Raw genomic sequence first — 22,091 nt, forward strand, 5'->3', positions numbered from 1 at the left:
AGTAACAGTCTTCCTGTCCTGTAACTCTTCAGTTAATGAAATATTGATATCTGTGTGCAGCAAATCAGAATATCAAAATGATCTGTAAACTAACATCAGCTCTTGCTGGTTACAGCGCTGTTCTGTAAGTTCTCCTAAGCTTAAGTTATTCTCCTGATAACTTTGTATGAAGAAATAACATGACAGAAATAGAATAAAGTTTTAATAACTATATCTGTTTTTGAGCTGAGGACACCATGAGTCATTCTCACCTGGTTCTTAGATGTCATTACTCATCTGTGAAGTTTCTCTCTGAAAACCACTTGGATATCTGTTGCACTTGATACAGCTGCTCTCAACTTTGTTTTTGGCACTAAATTATCTATGGTGAGCCAACCAATAAGTAGTTATCACAATATATGATAAGTTTTCCTTTGTCTTTATGGATAACATGGACTGTTCCTCCAAATGCAGCTTCCAGCTTTTTGATTGACTCTTTGGTTTGTTGCCTCCCATGTGATTCCCCAGATGTAACATGTGAGATAGTCACTGTTATCAACTTCAGATTGGTAGAGAGATTAGTTCTGATGAATGCAAACCATTCTTGGCATTTAGCAATTTCTGTTTCAGAATGTGGATTATCAGTTTCACAGTCTTCTGAAGAGTTATCCCTGTGTCTTCCCTTGTGATGTGTGATACACAAATGCAAACTACTGTGATAATGGGCTTTTGCAAGCCAGGTCTAACAATCGCAAGGTTCCTGCCTTGCATACTCTTTGTCATAGTATTTTACACTTGTTCATCTGCACATAATATGTTACCCTTACCGTAGTCCACAGACCTTCTCAGCCCCTTAGTTTTTATTTTTTCCTTGGAGAATACCTTTAGTTGGTGAAAAACAACAGTTTCAATTTTGGATTTGATTAATATCTCGTGAGGAGACTTAGAGAGGATGTAACACCCTCTTGAGGAGACTGTGATACAAACAATAGCCCCTCTGAAACAAATCTGTTTTCTGTAAACCAACATACTTTCCCTTTTGCAGGATGTTACTTGGCTTGAAGTTTGTATCAGGGATTTCACAGAAGCTTCTCACATAATTTTTCAGTGGATATGAAAGAATCCAGAAGTGTTATTGTTTATACTCTTATCATGTTTTAACACTTTCATTGATAGTGAACCTGTGGTATGGTTTAAGCCACTCTCAGATGATGACATAAACATTTGTTCTCGAGTGACTGTTGGTGACAACTGGATCTTTGGATGTTGCACCAGCTGTGCAGGTCTTCAATGCTTATTGTGAGAGGTAACCACAGCATCTTTCTTTAGAGCTTACCTTTGTAGATAGAATGCTTATGCTTCAAGCCAGCTATAAGAATTGTATGTAGTGTGAACTTAATCAGACATCAACAGCAACATATAATTGGAGTGGCAGTAGATGGATAAATGAACCTGATATTGCAGTATCCAGATTTCATTTTAGCAGCTATTCTGAAAAAGCTATTGATCTGGAAATCTAGTACTTAAATAAAGAGATGGTAGTAAACCACGTAAACAAACCTGTCTGTTCCTGATCAAACTTACTGCTTCAACAGGAATGAGTCTTTCTTGGATGGTACTGCTTTCTTTAGACCACTAGCTGAGAGGGGATCTCTTCAGAATTTGATTTATTTGCAAAGGTGCAGCACACACAAGTTGATCGGTCACATTTAAAGGGACAAGATGTACAGTCTCGGATATCTGTGCAATCTGAAGAATAGCTCAATAATGTTTCTTAAAGTACTGCAAGATCCTTAAGTGACTGCTGCAATAGAAACAGTCTGTTCAGTGGCCAAACATGTTCTGCTTTTCCCCAGGAAGAGAGGGTCGGATCAGACCCCTCTCCTCTTACACACAGACACATACCACAGTGTCAAAGCAGATACATTTCACCTGGTTCAGCAGAGCAATTGGTTTATAGAAAACTGCTTCAGTTTACTGTGGCTGCTCTCTGCTTCACACACTCCTTGTAAGACTTGATCAGCTCCCACACAGAAGCTGTTATTTTTCTCCAGTTAAACATGCTGCTGTGGGTTACAGCTATATGTGATCCCATCTTCTCATGATGATGAGAAAATACTTTTCTTAAGTATTTTAACTATGCTTTTCTGACTGAGAAAAAATTAGATGCCACTTTCAAAGTGAGGAAAAAAAAATGTAGCTAGGTAGATTTCATTTTTAAATTAGAAACTCCACATGGTGGGACTGGGAGTCTAGCAAAGCACCAGGCAAACTGGCACTCAGTAGGGAAGCATAAAGAAAATGCTGGATTTCCAGTGGTGACAGAAAATTATTTCTGTTTTAACAGAATGTATTTTTCACTACCAGTATCAGCATGAGTCTTCTTTCCCTAGACAGTACAGATGTGGATCTGAGCTTTGGTTATAACCTTTGGATAAGGCGAATCTTAAACATACTGAATTAAGAGAAACCCAGTCTGTTCCAAATAGATCTCACTTTAACATTCAACTTGCATTTCTTCTTCATTTAATCCAGTTATTTCTATTGATAACTGTCCTCTAGAACTGGAGTGTCTTTTCAGCTGTCTTGAGTCAGGGTGGGATCTATGGTCTGTACTTGTGCCAGCAATATGTACTGTTTTCATAGCCTTCAAATGCATGAAATAGAAAATTTTCACTGAAAACATTATGGCATCCCTGATTTGACTTCCTTTTCCGAGCCTCTCCTGGCATAATCTGATCCTTGGAGTTTAAATTACTAGAAGCAGGAGACATATCCTTGTGCATCCTAACACAGTATGTACCACTAAAGGACCCCAGACCCGTGTATATGCTTTATTGAGGTTATGAAGACATCAAGCACATGCTTTAGTTATGGAATTTCTTGGCGCTTAGAGTTATTCAAAGTTTAATAACCATGGTTTGTTTCTGAAATGTAGCTTTAGCAGGTAACACTGTCCACTATCTTGGAGTTTTTGCTGTGATCTGTTGAGATTATGAAGAAATCAGTCTGACTGCATGAAAAGTTCAACAAATCAAAAAGATGGTCACCTGATATTTAGATGCTGTCTTTCGATTTTGCAAAGCTGGCATGTACTAGGTCTGGTATACAAAGTTACGCTCTGTTGAGAACAAGTGGAAGAAATCAATTGCACTTCATCTCCAGTATTCAACCACACCACCATTCTGCTTTTCTTAAGCAAAGCACATATTTCCAGTTCTTTGGGCACTGCATCTGTATCAACACTCAGTCAGTGCTTATGACAGAACACTGTATGTGTTACAGCCAACATTTCTGATTCATAGATACACTTATTCCTAGGACCTTTATGTTATCTTGTTCCAGGTATTGTTCTAGCTATGCATAAAATGGAATATTGAATAACAATCCTCTTCATGGTATTTCACAAAAGAGAAATCCTCTGAATGCAATAGTGTTCTCCCTCCCAGTCTTGCCAGCAAGAGCCAGGATCAAGTTTACCTCTGGACTAGGATTATAAACATTTTAAAGTTTTGTTCCACAACCCAAAACAGAATCCAAAGACCTGGTCCATAGAGACTCTGCTCCCTGACCCTCTCCTGACAGAATAGCCCATGTTCTGTTTGTACCTTCTACAGCTACTACTGAGATAGGAAAATATATCCTTGTGTGCAGTGAGTCTTGGAAGGTCATAGTGTTTGCAAAGTCCTCCCACCATGGAGTAGTGCTCAGTGACCACCCAGGCTGATTGACTCAGTGAAACAGTCCCAACTTCTGCTTGCTGTCAAATACCTTTGCAGTAACAATAACAGGAGTTGTAAATATTACCAAGGTTAGATAGTATGATTAAATCTGTTAAATATTATAGCATTGCCTCTAAGAATTGGCACCTTCCCCTTCCCAAGACATGCTGCTTCCAATTCTGAAGGGAAATGGTGCTAATTAGCTGTATTATGAAGACATGTGACATCTTGATTCACTACAACTACCTTCCTTTCACTACAGCTAGCTAATTGCAGGACCAGAGCTATTGAAAATAAAGACTATATTAGTTATAGACAATGCACAGTTGTCCTGGTTACAAGTTTGGCTTGCATGCATTGGCAAGAAATCCCAGACTAGACAATGAACTTATGGTTGTGAGTTTTGTTCTGATTTCACCAAATGGCATCACAATGATGTCTGTAATACAAGACCCTAATGCAATGTAAAATGCAATATGGTTATAGGATCTGTCTGCACAATGTAGATAAATCCGAAGCAGTTTTAAGTAGCAGTAGACTACTTGTGGGACCACAGAGTTCAGCATGAATTGATTTGCCCAGAATCTGTAAGTGTTTTTTCTTCTCAGCCCTCTGCTGAGGAGGTATCCAGATTTTCCACTAGCATCCATGTTAACCTGGGAACGTGTCTGCTAGCCTTAGCAGAGATTGCAAGGTACATTCAGATCAAGGATTTTTTGATGATTATACTTAGGGAGTCTTATTTGAGAGAAGGATTTTCTTTTACTACTGCACAGGATGCTCACTCTTTTTATTATCAATTTCTGGTACATCCAGCTAGAGCTCAGGGAGCTTGTACAATTAGTCTCAGGATCTGAAAATGCAGTAGCAAAGCAATAAAAACATGATCACCTGCATGTTCTTCCTTTCCCACATCTGCCACCACAAAGTGCCTGCCTGAGTTTTAGGCAGATCTGGACAAGCAGGAGGAATACTTCAAAATGTAATGCCAAGGATGTTTGAGTGGAAGCAGAAGTCAGTCCCACAAAGTCATGTAGCCAGCCAAATGCCTCACAGCCTCTCTGCTTCCTTCTAAAACAGTAGCTTTTGATCCCTGCCCAATTCCAAGCTGTGGTACATGGGGAAGAAAATATCTTCCCAGCTCCTCTAAAGACTCTTTGTTTTACTTTGATTGCTTTGATCTACATACCTGCCAATCCCAACAACACAATCATCTTTTCACTCCTCCTTGAATACTGGGGTTTGAAGGTTTGATTTGAGGCCAGAAATAGAATTCTCCATTCTGTTCCCACAGCTGTGTTCCTGAATGCTCATCCTTTACTATACTTGTCTATCACCCCTCTTGCAAGGGCAGCACAAGGTATGTATTTACCTTTAAGAACATATGTATGCCCCAGGAATAAAATAAATAGTTGGGAATAGATTATCTTTTTCTACAGAAAAGGCTTAACAAAGAGACAGGAAATTTTTTTATCCTACTATCTTTTATACATGGCTTTGATTATCAGCATAAGACTGGTAAAGCTTTTGACATTCCAGCCAAACCTTAACACAAGGGAAAATGCGGATTCGAACCTGTGCTATCTGAGCCCACAGCAAAATCCCAGAGTACAGGCAAAAATTGCAGTTGTATCCCACATCAGCTGGATGATGTGAATATTCCATCTGGGATGGAACTGTATGAGGAGACATGGGAATGGGACATGCAAGGAAGTATCAACATTAGCCAATATCTTCCCCTTTTCAACGACTGAAATTGCTGAGATCTCAACAGCTGCACCTTCATGCTTTTGCTCAGTGCTGTGTACACTTCAATCCCACTGTCACTTTGCTATTAGCTGCAATATGGAAATGTGTAACTTCCTCAGAGTGACAGGCTGCAAAGCCATTTTGCCACAAGCTTTCTTCCCCTTCAGTGCAGTAAGATAACCATTTAAGTATGAACAGGCTTGACCTTTTGACACCTGTCAAGAACCTGAATGGTCACTTAATACATCAGTTTTCAGTGCATTGTCTGCCGACTTCTGCTGAGTTGGAAGTACTTCCAGCACAGGTTACTGTAAGTCGCCTTAACACAAGTACTTTCCAGGTATATGTTTTACTCAAGAGCCTTGCTCTGCTCCTCCATGCACTCACCACTCATTACTGAAGCACTACACTCAGCAACATTGAAAAGCAGTCCAGGTAGCTGCACCAAAAAACAGGCTGACATGTCACGCCCTTCCTTCACAACAAGATCTTCCTCAGATCTGCTAACACACCTCAGTTCAGGATCTTTTTGCACTCTAACATTTCCTGTTATTCATCAGACTTCTCTGTCCTCATGTCTTTAATTTGACAAATGCTTTTGTAGAAACCTCCAATGTCTACACTATCCAGTCCCTTGTTTTTCATGATCACTTCCGTGGATAATTAGCAGATGATCCATGTTCTGCAGACTTTATAATCTCTCTCTTCCTGCTATCAATATTACTCCATGGTCATAGACTCACACAGTACATATCCCTAGTCCCAGAATCCTGCAGTATCTCTCCCATCTGACACCTGCAAGAACTAAAACTACATGACAAAGTGTCCGGGACACACAACATTGCATCAACTTGGCCAGAATTGCAAGGCTCATTTCACATTACCAAGGCTTACGTCTGGAGACTGGATTACCCCAAAACTTGCATAAAAGGGCAGATAAATAAACTCCATAGAGGAAGAAGAGGTTGGGGAAAGAAATGTGTCTATCTCAGACTGGTGGGCACTCACTGACTGACCACGTTTACTTTGGAGATCACGTAAGCAAAATAGACTGTGAGAGCATCCAAATCATTAAGAGAAGTCAATGACTTTCAGTTTTGTACTTAATTAACCTTTTTGCTAATGTAGCGACAAGACTTGATATATAAAATCTTAAGTTAGAGATGCAGGTGATGGTAGGCACCTATATGTCTTCTGGTAAAACATCAGACAGAACTGTAATATATTTTTCAATGAGTAACTTAGAGCATGTCCTGTAGCACCACCTAGCAGGCTAATTTAAAATTGGTCTGTATCTCTTGATCCCTGACTTTAACGATGTGCGTATGCAACAGAAATAGGGTGCACTTCAGTCTTCTTTCACCTTCCTTGCTGTAACAGCTGCTTCTTGAAATCAGGATCATGCCAACACACTGACTAGTAGAGTTTCTACTTTTCACAGTCATATTTATTATACAACTCTTAAGAGAAACCATAGTGAAAATGCAATGCTGTGCTAGCCTCTTTTTGCATAAGAAACCATTGGTTTCTAGCTGGTACAGAAGGCAGAAGCATCTTTCAGAAAATTAGGCAGTACAGACCCATCCAACCCTCCCTCCATATTTGCCAGTAGGATAAGTAAGTCTTAGTGACTCTCAGGCTTTGAAAGGCCATCATCACACCATGTGATCTGTTAGTGAGGAATCTGGTCTCCAGTTGTCCATCACCTGCATGCACTGTTTCTTTGTACATCTGCATGAAGTATGAATATCAATGCCAACTTACAAATTATATAAGTTTTGGTAGGTGCTGAAGCTACCCACCGAGGCTGCAGACTCATGGCTATACCAGTTCTCTGCTGATATAAGGGGGGACGTGAAGCTCTCCTCTCCTTTTTTTTTTTTTTTTCTGGCTGCCTCCCACCTTGTTACAGCCTTGGCACTTTCCAGACTTTTCAATGATCCCATTCAGTTCACTAACATAGTAGAAAATGATCCCCTTTTTTTTTCCCATTGCTGTGTTTTCTGCTGATAGTGACTTAAAAGCAGTTCATAAGAGGGTCTGATGGATGCCAGATCTGGCAAAAAGTGGTTCAGGAGACAGAGAGGTGGGAAAGATGGGATCTTTTCTTTGACTTCTCTCTCCCTTGGGTGGCAGCAAACCATTCAACTGCCTTGCCATATTGCATAAAACCGTAACCCAAGGGTAGAACTGTGCCCTCTCATGAAGGAGTGAGTTTTCTTAGCTATTAGCAACTTGTTTATTGGCAGTTAAAACCAAGGCTGTCATTAATAGCCTCTGTTCACAACAGGATGCTGGCTATGCCTAGCCAGGCCTGTTTAGCACTAGCGTTTATAAACTGCAGGAGATCATCTAGTCGGAAAGATAGGGTAAATATCTTCATTAGGATACTTTCACATAAGTCCTGGAGGAAGACCTGAATTTGAATGAAAACTCCTAAGTATTCAGTTTACAATCTTAATCCTTTTATTTGAAAGCAAATCTTGGGCCGAAAGGTCTTGGAACTGAACCTTTACTGGTAAGAGATGCTTCAGTCAGGGACTGCTACAAAGAAAGATCTGTTGAAATTAATCTAAGTAGATAATAACCATGGCTTGCTTTTATTTCTATTCTGCTGTCTCTCACCCACTACAAAGCATTATTTCCATTTGGATTGTGAAAAATGGTTACCTCATGACTGTCTGGTGCGAAGGGGCATTTTCAAACAAGCACCAACGCATACTTTTTCTATAGATGAGGCAAAACCAATCTTCTACTATCCACTACTCAAATAAAATCCTAAGCAGGCTAAAAGCTATTCTCTGTCCTTGTTTTGCAAGGACTGCACAACCCAGGGGCAAGGCTGGACTTAACAGAGCCGTGCCCTCAGAGGCCAGAGCTCACTGAAGGGTGCTGCTCCATCACCCACTGCCCTCTTCGCCAAGAAAAGGGCAGACCTATCTCAGAGCACCCAGCTTGTGGAACAAATCCACGTAGGATTATGGAGAAACTACACTGCCCATCTTCTGCTTTGAGGAAGTAAAAATCCCTGCATGTGTTACTTCCCTATTAGGGATGAGAGAGAAAACAAATCCTACGTGACGGATGCTCATTATGCCACTTACTGTCTTCCCAGTAAGGGTTCCTGCACTGCAGTGGGAGGGCTGTATTAATAATACATACATACGGTATTTTGCAGGAAAAACACTGGGAGTTCCAGCGTGAAACACCAGGACACGGAATGAGTTTATGACTCCGGGAGCCTGCCCGTCCCTGCCCCAGTCGCCGCCCGCAGCGTCGAGGCTACGGTTCGCCCACGGGCTTCCAACTCTGAGAGCGCGAAAGTCCCGGAACTCCGCTGAGGGGAACCGGCCGCCATGTCGCCACTGCCCGCCCCTTCCCTGCCCCTTCCGCCCGCCGCACGGCAGCGGGGAGGCGGCCGGCCCGCCGGAGCCCCGCCTCGGCCGCGGCGCGGGGAGCCCGGTAGGTGCGGGCGCGGCGCAGGGCGGGGGGAGGCCAGGCCAGGCCGGCCTGAGGCGAGGGGCCCGCCGGAACCGGCCCGCAGCGCCCCTGGCATGGCATGGCGGGGCGAGGGGAAGGGAGGGACGGGGCGCTGGTCCCGGGCTGGTCGGGGCCTCGCCCGCCCCTTGGGTGAAGCCGGTTTTAGCCGCGCCCCACACCCCCCCTTTTATATTTTTATTTTTCGACAAGCGAGCCTTGAAATCCCGAGCCCTGGAGGCGGGCCCAGCCCTCGCCCCGGTTCCTGCTTGATCCTAAGTTGGGCTTTCCCCTCGGCTACATGTAACTAGAAAAAATAAATTTATTAATGTGTTAGGACAAAATCTGCCTAGATATCCCCGTTTTGAACTTTTAACTGTTAAAATTCTCAAACTGAAGTGAGAATGAGTGCCCATAACACCACAGAGATAAACAGTATTTCAGCATTTGGAGGAGACCACCTTACAAACGTTGTTGTGGTTTTATGGGAACTGAGTGATTAAATTTGCAGGATATGGTCCGGCTAAATTGCCTTGTAGTTTCCGGTTGCCTTCCTTATACATAAATTGCACAAAGTTTATGAATAAAAATAAAGATGCCAGATGCAATTAGGGCTGCAGTGAGATTTTCTGCAGGAGCTGGGAGTCTGTGCTGACCCTTGGGGAAGATTTGAAAGCACGAGTGCTAAAAGGTATCAAGGGCAATTTTCCTTTTATTTTCGTGAGTATTGAGTATCATGAGGAAATGTGGCATTTCTCCTTATTCTTGCATTAGGTGTGTGGCAGGACTGTTGGTCATAATCCAGTCAAGAGCATAGCCTGGGCTGTGAGGGGTCTATCCACAAAGGTTTGAAACCATGCCTGCACAAAGGATAATTTAATTTTAAAAAATTTAAAAATGCTTAGCAGCAGCTGTTACAATTTTTATGACTGAAGCAGGAAACACATTAGTTTTAATGCACTGAGGTGTATCCTGTCATTACGGCTGTTTAGGAGAGGTGTATATAGATAAGCACAGTGCTTCCTGCCCGGCTTTCCTGCGGTTCACCTGTGGGCTACCGCCTGCCCGCCTGGCCAGGTGTGCTTCCTGGCATCCCCACTCACTGACCAGGAGGAGTATTTGGCATCCCGGGTGCTTGGTGAGCACCATTCAGGCATGCAAGAGAGTAGAGTGGACTGGTTTTCAGCATGGTCTGTCCTTCCCCACACTGGTGTGGACATAAGCTGAGGGGCGAATTTTCTCCTTGCAGTGTTCCTAATCTTAAAAATATCTGTTAGCCAGCCCAAATGAGAGGGCTCTCTGACATGAGCGGGAGAAACTCGGGAAGTCCTTGGCTTGGCTTCACGTGAGGATAAAGTGATAGCCTTCATACAATCATCCCCATAGAAGTGCTGCCCCCTGCACTGTGAATGGCACGACCTTTTCAATCAGATCTAGACTACTGGATTTGCCGAGAGGTTGTTAACTCCAAAGAGGTCATTTGGATTTAGTATTACCATTTTCTGGTTTTTAGCTCTATGATTTTCTCCCCAAATTGGGGTTTGTCCAAGCTCCTGGCTCTTTAGCGTGTTTTTCTTAAATGATTTTGTCAAACAAATCGCCACCTCCGGTCTTCAGCAGAATGTAAGAATACCACCACTTATTACGCTAAGAAATACATATTAAATTATTGTATACTTACATGCATCATTGTTTTTATTAAGCACTCAGTATGTGTTCAGTGCAGTATAAACATTAAACAAGATAATTCTCCCCCTGGTGAATTTACAGTCTGAAAGAGCTTCATAGGAAGGAGTAATAATAACATATCATTAAAACACCGCCTTTAGTTTAATCCCTTTTTGTTTCCCTGTGGTTAATACTCATTTGCTGTTGATCATGACTTGTGTATCCTGGCATGTCATGCAGTGCTGTTTTATGATGTTACAGCCCCAGTTGTCCACTCTACCCCTCTGCAGGAGGTTCTTGTTCAGCGTGAGTGGAAGAAGAGAGCATATGTCTTGTGTTTCAGCTGCTGCCATACAAAGCCCAGCGGCATAGCTGAAACCTACCTTTGATGGTACTCTACACTAAGACCTTGGTGGCTGTATCAAAGTGTGGCTTCCTTCTGCCACCTCGGCTTCCTGTAAGGACAGCTGGAAATACTAATGTCTTCAACAGCTGCAGCAAGATTCTCTGAAGCTCATGTGTTAAAGCCCCGAGAGAAGGGACATTGCAAGATGCAAATGGAAACAGGGGCATCCAATTTTCACTGATGTCTGTGGATTTAGGTGCCTAATTCACTTTTATATCTTTATAGTAGCATAATTTTAGGTGAGAATTCTGTAGTCAATGGGATTTTAAGAGATTGGAGCTGTTCTGAGCAGAGCACATCATTTGGCTTAGACTATAAAAGGAACTGATACTCCCCAAGGGAAGCAGGATTCTTGAACTGAAGGAGTTGACAGGTTTGAAAGTTTTTAAGTTTATCTGCTTATTTAAAGAGTCACAACATAGTTGTCTGCCCTGAAACAATTTATGTTCCAGTTTCTGCTCTGGATTGCATGTGTTATTTGTCAGGGAAATTTTTTCAGAGACAAATTTTTAAAAGTAGCCACTGAAAGCATGCTGCTTTTTGAAAATAGCTTTTTTCTGAGTAGGCTAGAACCACTGCCTGAAGTTGAAATCTGAGGAAAAAACAAAATAGAAAAAACACATACTGTTCTTTTTTTTTTTTTTTTAATAGGTTGACTATCTATTAGAACAAACTCTAAAGGAAAATTCTGTCTCCTGAAATTTTCAAATCAAAATGTGATCCTATTTTGGAAGTTGTAGTCAAGCTCTAGTTACTGAATTTAGTATTGAGGTTACTGATTACAGCTTTTGGAGCTGTACTATATAGGAGGTTAGCGTAGATTAATCTAATTATTGGCTCTTTCTGGCCTTAATATCTGTAGTCTGTGTCTGTAATGGAGTGCAACAGTAGGATTGTGCTGGCAAGAACTAGACAAGTGTGTTGGGTAAATACAGAATGTGTATCAATTGCTGGGGGAAGGAGGAAGTATGGTGGCCTTATTATTGTCTTTATTGCAGTAAATTGATTTACTGAAGGAGAGGGAGAAGTTAATTCTTCGTATCAATTGTCCTATGTTCCAAAGCCCAAAAATTAACGAGTATCCCTCTCTCTGTAATGGTGTTTTGTTAATATAAAAGAATGATTCATTGGTTATTGTGCTCTGCTTCTTCTCATGTTTTCTGCTTTGGTTTTTTTTTTAAATGCTACAGAGGTGAGAGACCCATTTATGCACATTTTAATTGCTGATTTTGTGTTATAAACAGGTTAGGAATTGACTATGGCAGTGCAGTTCCTGCGGAAGGCATCTGTGTGGCTAAAGAAGCGCAAGATCACTTTGCTGACCGTTTCTTGCATGGGACTGTTTGGTGCTAACCTTTCCTATCATGTGTTTCCTGAGCAGACATTCAAACTGTTGCATGAGTGCTGGTCAGAGGGGCAGCCAGCTGAGCTTTCACAGAGGCTCTGTGGTGTCTTTCAGGATGTCCTTCAAGATACTGATGTGAAGTCCACTGACTCCTATCGAGCCTTTGCAGCTTCTGGCTTCCACCCTGTGAGTGCTGGAATCCCCTGGCTGCCTGCAGGCTCGTTGGTGGGCATCCCGCCTAACTTTGATAGCACAGCTGAGGATAAAAAAGGAGTAGTCAATCATGTTGTTGTGATCAATGGCAAGGAAGTAGACTGGGAGAGCAACGAAGGTGTTGCTTTGAAGGAAGCTCTGACATTTTCAATTGAAGCTCAGAAGTTTGCCATTGCCAGAGAAGTTGTGTATTTGCAGAATGGTAGCCCTTTAACTAGTGCAGTTGTGGCTCCAACTTGCTTAGCTGGTACATTTCTCTGTGGGAGAGGTATAAAGCTCCTTCTGGGTTTATCTTCTGGCCCTGTGATACTTCGCAGCATCTGTAACCTCGTAACTGCCGCTGGTGGACTAATGTGCTATTACATTTCTTACGACGCACTGACCTATCACCTAGACTGCAAGGCTGACAGAATGGCAGCTACTGTTTCCAAAGACTACGCCAGAGGTGGGGTTGAATTTTACGATAAAATCTTGTCCCGCAACAGGATTCTTCGTGGTCTGATGGGCAAACAAGGGATTAAAATGTATGCCCCGAGTGGTAACCTTTTCCCAAGGCACTGGTTCAGAATAAAGTATACCCCATACACTTACCGAAGAGATTTGATTGTTAATATTTTAAGAGAGCTCCAGGCATAGGAAGGGAGTGCTTGAATTTTAAACTTGTGAATTATGTATTCTCTTGGAACGCTGCTGCGCTGCTCTTTTTTTTTTTTTTCCTCCCTGTATCTTCATTAGAATTTCGGGGTTTATTTTTGCATAGAGTTTGGAAGGAGTTATTGCACATTCTGTGAATAAAGAATTCTCTCTTAAAATATTAAAGACTCACTTCAAAAATGCTCTGTTCTGTGTGCATCTCAAATCACAAGACAGCTGAGCAGGGGAACTTCTCAGACACTCATCTGGAAGTTCTGCTGCTCTGCTCAGCCTTCCTGCCAGTGCAGTCTGGAAAATGGAAAGAATAAAGTGCAATGGAAAGTTTTGGGAGCACTATCGTTTAAACTGGGCTGTTTGTATGCATGTTTGCCATTCATCCTGTGGAACAACCCAAAGATGTTTAAAAAAAACAGGCAGTCTGTATCCTGCTGTTACATAAATACCAAGACACAGTGTTTCTGTTCTCTGTAAGTTCTTGCACCATTGCATAAATTTTTATGCTGCAATCACCATTCTTCAATAGGGCACACTAGTTATGCTGCAGTTCATACTAATACAGTTAGATTATGACCACCACCATTTTGCTTAAATCTAGTTCTGTTCTCTACATGACATGGTGACTGCAGTGTGTGTATCTTGTATGTTTCCCAGCAGTGGCAGTATGTAACATGACTGTGATGGGATGGTTGCTTTCTCACAAGTGGGATAAGCATGTTCAGGAGAGGGTTTTCTGTTTGCTTTGGCACAGTTTTTGTTTACTACACGTAGATGTATGTCACCTTTTATGTCAAAGAAGGCAAAGTATTTGGTGCAGAGACTGGTGAGGTCTGTGATGAAGCGTTGCCAAAGGAACTGTTCTGTTTCAGACTAGCCTAAGAAGGTTTTGTCTGGCAGAACTAAGCTTTGCCCAGGATTACAAATTTTTTGCAAGGGTCTTTAGTGCATGGAAAGTAAACTTTCTACTACAGCCTCACCTTGAAGCTTTTATGTGATCTCCAAGACAACAGTTCTTGAACTTTGTCATTCCCTATTTTCTGTGTTTCTGTTGCAGCCATTCCAGTAGCCCTCCCTGGTGACATCACAGCAGTTCTCCTCATCTCTGTTGTCATTCTTACAGGAAAGTTCTATTATTTTGTATCTTCTCAGTCACAGATGTGCTGAGTGTCCTCTCTGCCCTGGTTTTGTCCTTTCTTCAGCTGCTACAATAATAACTGTCATGCTTGTGTTTGCTCAAAGCATTACTGAGTTCTGTTTTCCCTTTGAATCATGTGGTGACATAAAGTTGATATACTGGCTGCTGAGGCACTGGAGTTGCTCTACACTGCTGAAGCCATATATATATATATATAAAAGACGTTTGGGTTTCTGCTGAAGTAATGTGTGTCATGTTTTTCTGGACCATCACCTATCACTTGCAGTTGTCCTTGAAGTATCAAGTCATGAGATGCATTCTGGCTGTAGGGCATAAGGTTATTTTTCTTGTGACCTTTGTGAAAGAGTCTGACAAAATCTCCTAGTCTGTGGAATAAAAGGAGACTTTACCTTAAGGCAGGGGGCTTTCAAAGTTTCAGGCTAAATTTTATTTTTCTCTTCCAGGTAAGTCCAATACAGCAGGCCAAGATAGAGGTTTTTTGGTTGAATGATGTAGTGGCTCAAGACTGGAATATAACTCCTGTTTTATATAGCCTGTGAATTGAATTCATCCTTGTGTTACTCCTCCAGACAAGTCTAAACTCCATGAAATGTTCTCAGAGAGAACTCAGCCCACTTGTTTTATGTGGTTTAAGGAGCTGCTGCTACTATATAAAGAGTGCAGAGAGGAAACAGAGGCCTTCTTTGAGATTTACAACAAATAGCAGTTTAAACAAAATTAAATTAAAGAAACCTGCTTGCCTCTTACCACTCCTTACTGCTGCTTTTCATCAAGGTGCCTGCAGCTAGCACTGTTACTTAACATTCTCAGGTTGTAAAGCCCCAGTGATGCTAATGGGTTTTGCAGTTGTGCACTTTGCTTTACTTTTACAGCTGGATTCTCCAAGAAGCAACACATATCTGTAAATGCTGTGTCTGATTTATCCTTGGAACTTGCTGTGTCATACTGGTGTCAGTATTAAGGTATATGCCCTTGCCTTCCAAAGAGATGTTCTTGCCAAGGGTTTACACACCTCCATCTCTGTGTAGTCAAGTTCCTCCTATTCTGTCACCATCGGTGTAATCTGGAAGCATTGTACTGTCAATATAAGGGCAATAGGAGCTGAAATCACTCAACTGCTAACCAAGATTTCCCTGAACTTTAGGAATATGTGGGTTGTCCTGGAAAAGGTTTGTATCCTGTGTGTTGCTAGGTAATTGTTGCTTGCAAGATCACCCATGTTATTCGGCAAGTAAGAATAGCACAACTCAAATATACGTCCATGAAAATACTCATGCAAAGTCTTATAATATTGCAAATGTTTTTCTGTAGGTGGAACTTCCAGTGAAATCAAATAGGAATTCCACATACTGGTGATCAAAATGGTCTAGTTTTGAGAGTACAATAGAAGCAAGCACCCCAGAATTAAAGGTGAAAGCGTTGGCTGATCGTGCTCTTCTGTGCTAAGAACAGTCTGATGTGGAAAAGCAAGTTCATTCAGTGGCCCAGAAGAGCCCAGGTGAATCAGTTTGTAAATAGTGCCAGTGAACAGCCTTATAGTTTCCCCCAGCTCTGAAGCTGAACCTCTGAGGAGTTCAGAAAACTTGTTTTCATAGTAACTGGCTTCTCTTGCACTGCTCAGATGAGGCAAACTTCGTACCATTTTTGGTTTAGAAAAGCAACAGAAAATGTTAAGCAAAGAGAAGTTCTAGGAGATGTGGATATAAGAAGTCTAAGCCAAGAAACTGTAAAAGCGAAGGTGTGAATGAAGTAATGAACTCATAAAAATGGATATTGTCTGCAAAAATGAAGCTCTCTCTCTGTCTGTTAAAGTAATTAAAGGATGAAGTATGAGTAGCAAATGACCAAAATTGAGTTGCTAGTTTAAATTTATAGACAATCTAGTTTAAAGAGAGATTTCCTTTACTGATTTATGTTGTTATCCTGAATTTTGTAGATAACTGAACAATAGTGATCCTTGTAACTTAATTTTTATATAAATGTAATGCTTGCTGCTACGTTTTAGTGGATAATGCTGCAAGAGATGAGGGCCACCTAGGTGCTTTGCTCAGAATTCCCACTGATGTGCAAGAAATGCACAGTCTGGCTCACATGTTCCTTTCCCTGTCCTAAAAATTGTGGTTGCTTGTCATGGAGATGCCTTCAGCTTGGTTAATGGACAAAACCGTAAAACTGTCAGAAATAGAGCAAGACTGAGAGCTAGGCAGTTTTCCTGAAGACAAACAAACTGTGGAAATCATCTGATTTAAAGTAATTTCTGTCAGCTGCTATGGGTATCTGGCTCCTCTTGCAGTTTACAGAACAGGAGCTTCAGAGGTAGCTTCCAAGTGAGAAATCTCTAGCCAGGTGGCATGTGACTAAAGAATGTCCCCCATGGTATTGCCACAAAGGCTTCAGTTGAAGTATAACGGTCTTTTAGAAAACAGCACTTTTTATTACAGTAGAGCACTGTTATCACCCCTTTTCACATTAAAGTGGTTTCCAGAATCTGACAGATAAGATCGTGAGAGAGCTGACTGCGAAGCTGTGGAGCCTGTTGCCCTATAGGGTAAGCTGGTGGTGTTGGGAGAGGTGATGCTGGAAATGGAGCCTACTGCTGTCGTTTTGCCTTTGGCCATAGCAGCTGTGAAACAACCACTGTGACAGTGTGGCTTGGGTGGGAGTGAATTAAAATGTATGAATCAAATCATCATGACTGAATCACAGGCAGCTTTCATTAAAGGAACAAATGCAGAGATTCCATCCCAGAGTGAGTACTGCTATGTGCAGCTATTGTGGGCATCATTAAAACAACTGTAGGCATCTCCACTATGTGGAAATGCAATTCCTAGCAAGCTGCAAACACTGAGACAAGTATGTGGGCCATATCCTGCAACTGTTATCTGCTCATGTTCATTAAGAGCTTCATGTAGCAGGTGTGATTACATTAATATAAAAATTACTAAGTTGCAGACAACCTGCCACCCATGCATCCAGTTCCTCCTTGATTTCATTAATCTCAGCTGGAAGTGTATATAACTGAAAGGCAGAACGCGCTGGTAAGCAAAGGAATGCTGATGTAGGAAGACTTAATGATGATCTCAGAATAAGGAGAACACTCAGGAAGAGAGGGAAGCTGAATTTGGTTGTTATCAAAACTAGACTTAACGGAAAAACAATCTGATTATTCTCTAGGAATTGGTATGTTAGACAAACTAAATCTGAAGGAGCTGAAAAATGGCTTATGGATGTTTTGTTGGGCTTCTTTTTCACTGAGAATGTATCAGTTTGTTTAGCTGAAGTGAGTATGTTCAAGCTGCTCAAACTGCCAAATCTGTAAAGTGGAGAAAATTACTAAAATTTGGTTAGAAATCAGTCTGTCTTTCCCATCTGGAAAAAAGGGATTTTTGGACAAGCCAAACTCAGGCTGCATAGCCAGAAATGAACACTGAGATATCTCTGAGGTTGGGAGCTCTCAGACTCCTTAGTCAGACCAAGTTTGCCATGATGTATCCTGGTTCCCAGTCTTGAGAGAGAGTGCTCTTAAAAACTCAGTTTATGTCCAAAAATGCTCATTAGAAAACACAGCCAGCCCAGGTGTATGTTTACTTCCCCCCACCTTAGTCTTTCCGTACTCCTTAGTGCAGGAACTATTTGTGGAACTATGTGCTTGTGCAGTACTTACTATAATGGGACCTCTGCCTAATAACAAGCAGCTGGTAGTAATTAAGCATATTGGGCCGAAGTTTTGAAAAGAATTGTCCCCCCAACTCATGCTTCCTAGGGAACTTTTTTTTTTAAATGGCTGAACTTCCTTCATCTGGAAGTTGGGCCCTTTTCCAGTCCTGATCTGGTTACTTGGAGTCACTAGCTACTTTGATCTGCAGGAGCATTGCTGTGTTAATGTAGTCAAGATATTAATGGCTTCTTTCAATATAAATGGATAACGGGTGAAGCTGTGTCCTCCTTCACGTGTGGCCAAGCTACTTCTGCTGTAGATACCTTGCAAAACAGCAGATCTCATTAAGATGTCTAATAGTGTTTAGTAAACATAAGATACTGTGAGCCTGATCCCAGGTTCACAGTTCCATCAGTTCCTGCAGAGGGAACATGAAAAAAGGATAAGCAGTATCCTAACAACTTTTCTGTAGTAACTTTTTAGTGGTTTAGTGCAGACCTGCTGACCTCTGGTAGCTTTGTTTCTATCATATGCTGAAATAATTTTCCAGTGGGAATGTTGTTATTTCTTCATTCTCTGTTCCTTTTCATTTCCCCTTGCTCTGCTACTCTAATTGCCTCTCCTGCCTGCTGACTCATCTTGCAAGCTGCTTCAGCTCACTCAAACAAGATTTGTGAACTTTTTTTTAAGCTCTCACTTGCTACTTGCACTTTCATTTGCACTACCTACTTGCTTCTACAGTACTTACTAGCCAAAGACCACAGCAGCTTGAACTTCTTTTTTGTTTTATTAAGTTTAGTCTACATGTTTTTGCAATGAAAAATGCCTTTGACTACATGAAAAATAGGCATTGTGGTTAAAAACCTTCTTGTTTTGCCACAAAAAAAAATTTAATATGGCTTTTGAGTTTTCCTTTTAGCATTACTTTTTGAAAGATGTATTTCTTACTTGCTGTCTATGGCAGCACCCAGTTCACTTTTGATCTTAATTCACTTGTGTCAGTCTTAAGATGCTGCTATTCCCTTTGAGTCCTTAGAAGTTTTGTTTCCTGTTCTGGAAAATTGCAGGGAAAATTGCTGAAAATTGCTCAGTACATCCTCAAGCAGTCACCTTTTCCATCACTTCCCAGTTCCTTGTGTGCAGCCACCTTCCAGGTACTCCAGGTAGCACACGCGCACCCCAGACAAAAGCTTCTGCTTCAGTTTCCTTACCCACACCAATTCCTCTTCCGTGCTCCTTTGGACTGGAGGCAGTTACTGCACAGCCACCAGAGATTTCAGAGGAGTAGCCCCTGATTTAAAGGAGTTGAGAAGTGAACATGATGGTTCCCTCTCCAACTTCTGCTAAGTGACATGTGACAGTTCAATACTATGCTGGCTCTACCAGGTATGCTGGTCCAAAAAGCCCATGCCACTACTTATTTCCAGCCAGAGAAAATGAAGTTTTGCAGAATTCAGTTACCACAAATAAAACTGTCAATATCAATGTGAATCAGCTGAGACTGAAGCCATGATTTGTGATGTAAGACTAGAAGTGGAATTTCCAGAAGTGAAAACTAGTAAATTACTCTACTGTAACTATAAAGAGATTTAACAAATGTGGAAGTAAAGATAAAACTATAATCTGTTTTACTATTATAAACCTATATTCATTCTTAAACAACAAATTAATTACTATACAATGAGTCACTGGATCTGTTTCTCAGGGAACATTGAAAATTAAAATCAAGCCATGTTGTAAATAATGATGCTGGTTTTGAAAAAACTTTTTTTTAAAACTTTTTTTTTCTTCATTTCCTGACTAGACTGGCGGCATCTATAAATATTTCAGAAAACAGAGCAGGGGAAGAATTACTCTGTAGAAAGTTTTCCTTGTAAGATCTTTTTTCATATGTGATGAGTTCCACTGCCTCAGTGACTGTGTTATAAAAGCATGTTATATAATTCTCTGTAGATACCCATAGATGGATGTATTTATGGTTTTTGGAAACTTCATGTAATTTAGACATAAAACTTGAAGCGTGTTTTATAGTTCCTCATTAATAATAGTTGAGAATTATGCTCATCTAAGGCAGCACGCATAAATTCTTAATGTTCAGACATTCATTATATGCCTGTGATGGTTAGAAGTTGTCATAGGAAAATAAAAGCCAGTGATCCCAAAGGTTATTTTTATATATATTCTTTTAAGCAATTTGGAAAATCGTGTTCATCCCTTAACACTTCTTTCCCTTCTGCTTCCACATTCTTCCACTTAATCTAAAGATATAATAGTGAATATTGAAAAAGTCAAATCAGGAATGAGACAAACTTTTTATTGATTAAGATTTCATTAAGCATGACAGCACCTTATAAAAGGAAATGCTGAATCCATCATTTTATGGAGGTTATAAATTCAGGTAGTTTTTTGCAATCACAATTTACAGATCTTAATAGTGTTCCCTTGTATCATATGTGAAGATGGCTATGGCATAGTTGCAGGTGGCTAGATGAAAGCTTAATATATGTCTGTTGGCTTTATACCTGTGAAGCAGGTGAAAAGGCAGAAGTTTTATTCTTGCTTTCCTGGTCAAAACATAATTTGTATTGCAAATTAAAGTCATGCTTTAGCAATTGCAAATAGAACTGTAAAAACCTTTCTTTCAATTTTTTTTCTAACTTTCCAGCAGCTGAACTGGATATGTAGAGCCATGAAAATGCAAAAGTTTCAGTCTAAGAACAGAATAAGAATGAGAGTAATTGGGATTTTCTACATATTTGGGATTTCTTTCAGTATTAGAGAAAAAATCTGGGCTAAAATCTCACAGTAGATGGATCGTAAAAGGTGCGTTTTCTTCTAGAGTCATGTGGTGACCAGATCTTTTTTTCTGCTTATGCAGTGAGCAGAAAAAAACAAACCAAATGTGGTGCCATATACCAAACAGGCAGTTCGACTGGCACACTTACTTACTGTTTCCTTGATCCAGATACAAAATTGCTCACACTGGAGAAGTGTTATGTGGAGATCCCAAAGGCAAGTTTCCCTGAAGCATGAATTTCCCAGATTATGCCATGGCTGTCTCTGAAATTTCTTTTATTCTGAGACTGGAAGCAGATTTGATGTAGCATTGAACCCTGCAAAATACTCTCTGTGTGTGTTGCAGGATCACATGTGTGATCCCCTTTCACTGAAAGGGGAACAAATTTTTGTTTCATGGTGTCGCTTTGGTTTTAATCTTACAGAGTTTCTGCTGAGTTTTGCCTTGAATGGTGTCAACAGAGCCAATATTGATGGCCAAATCCAATAGAGATGCGTGCCTAAAACCAGCAGAACAGGTGAGCGATATAATGATATGAATCTGCGATTACAAAGCATGCATCACCCAAGCCCAAGCACCTCTGGTTACTTGGCAGGCAGAATTCAGCAAGGGTCTGTAAGTGACCCAGTCGTGCTACTCGGTGCCGACCAGGGATGAATCCTGCTCAGCCATGCGTTCGCTGCTGCTGGGTCTGTGGAGAGGATCAGTCTGTCTGTGTGCTCTGAGCTACCCGAAGTGACACTGCTAGGATCACAAAGGGCAGCTGGGGTGTCCTTTTAACACATGGCTGGAGAGGTGACATTGTGCTCTCTGTGTTGTGTAACATGCTAGCATGCATGTTGGGGAAGTAGACCTATGCTAAATCGTCTCTTCAGGCTTACAATTTGTAAGTTTAAACCAAAATGTCCTGGAGATTATTTGAAGGAGGGTGTGTTGCAGGCAAGGATGGATGAGGGGGATCCCTGTGCTTGTTAAACTGTGTCATGGTGTGAGAGGAAATGCAGGAATTGTGAGTCAGGAAGGGGAAGAGGCAAAAGGACTATTCTGGTAGGTTAAACAGGAGCAAGACTAGGCTGCTTGTACCATGCAATCCAAGGAACATCTACATCATATACTCATTATAGCTAATGTGGAAAGTGTTTAACTCCTTGGGAAGCAAGAGACTGAAACCAAGTAATCCCATAAAGGGGATGACCTAACCACAAAGCACTAATCGGGCTCTCGTTGGACAGATTATTTTCGGCAGTGTGGAACAGTGTCCCCTCTGCCT

General features: G+C 41.2%; 1 protein-coding gene across 3 annotated transcripts; it reads left to right on the forward strand.

Annotated features, from left to right (window-relative positions):
- Positions 1-8,709: 8,709 nt before the first annotated feature.
- Positions 8,710-14,586, forward strand: TMEM177 (transmembrane protein 177). 3 transcript variants are annotated; one of them, XM_074873546.1, is made up of 2 exons: positions 8,710-8,912; positions 12,246-14,586. In XM_074873546.1, exon 2 carries the CDS (start codon positions 12,260-12,262, stop codon positions 13,193-13,195), a length of 936 nt encoding a protein of 311 aa, XP_074729647.1. In that variant the 5' UTR covers positions 8,710-8,912; positions 12,246-12,259; the 3' UTR covers positions 13,196-14,586. The 3 variants fall into 3 exon arrangements, with proteins under 3 accessions (XP_074729647.1, XP_074729648.1, XP_074729649.1); XM_074873547.1 differs by lacking the exon at positions 8,710-8,912 and adding an exon at positions 9,021-9,618; XM_074873548.1 differs by lacking the exon at positions 8,710-8,912 and adding an exon at positions 10,876-11,197.
- Positions 14,587-22,091: the final 7,505 nt, after the last annotated feature.

This window comes from Strix uralensis, chromosome 6 (assembly GCF_047716275.1).
Source record: "Strix uralensis isolate ZFMK-TIS-50842 chromosome 6, bStrUra1, whole genome shotgun sequence".
Taxonomy (NCBI): Eukaryota; Metazoa; Chordata; class Aves; order Strigiformes; family Strigidae; genus Strix; species Strix uralensis.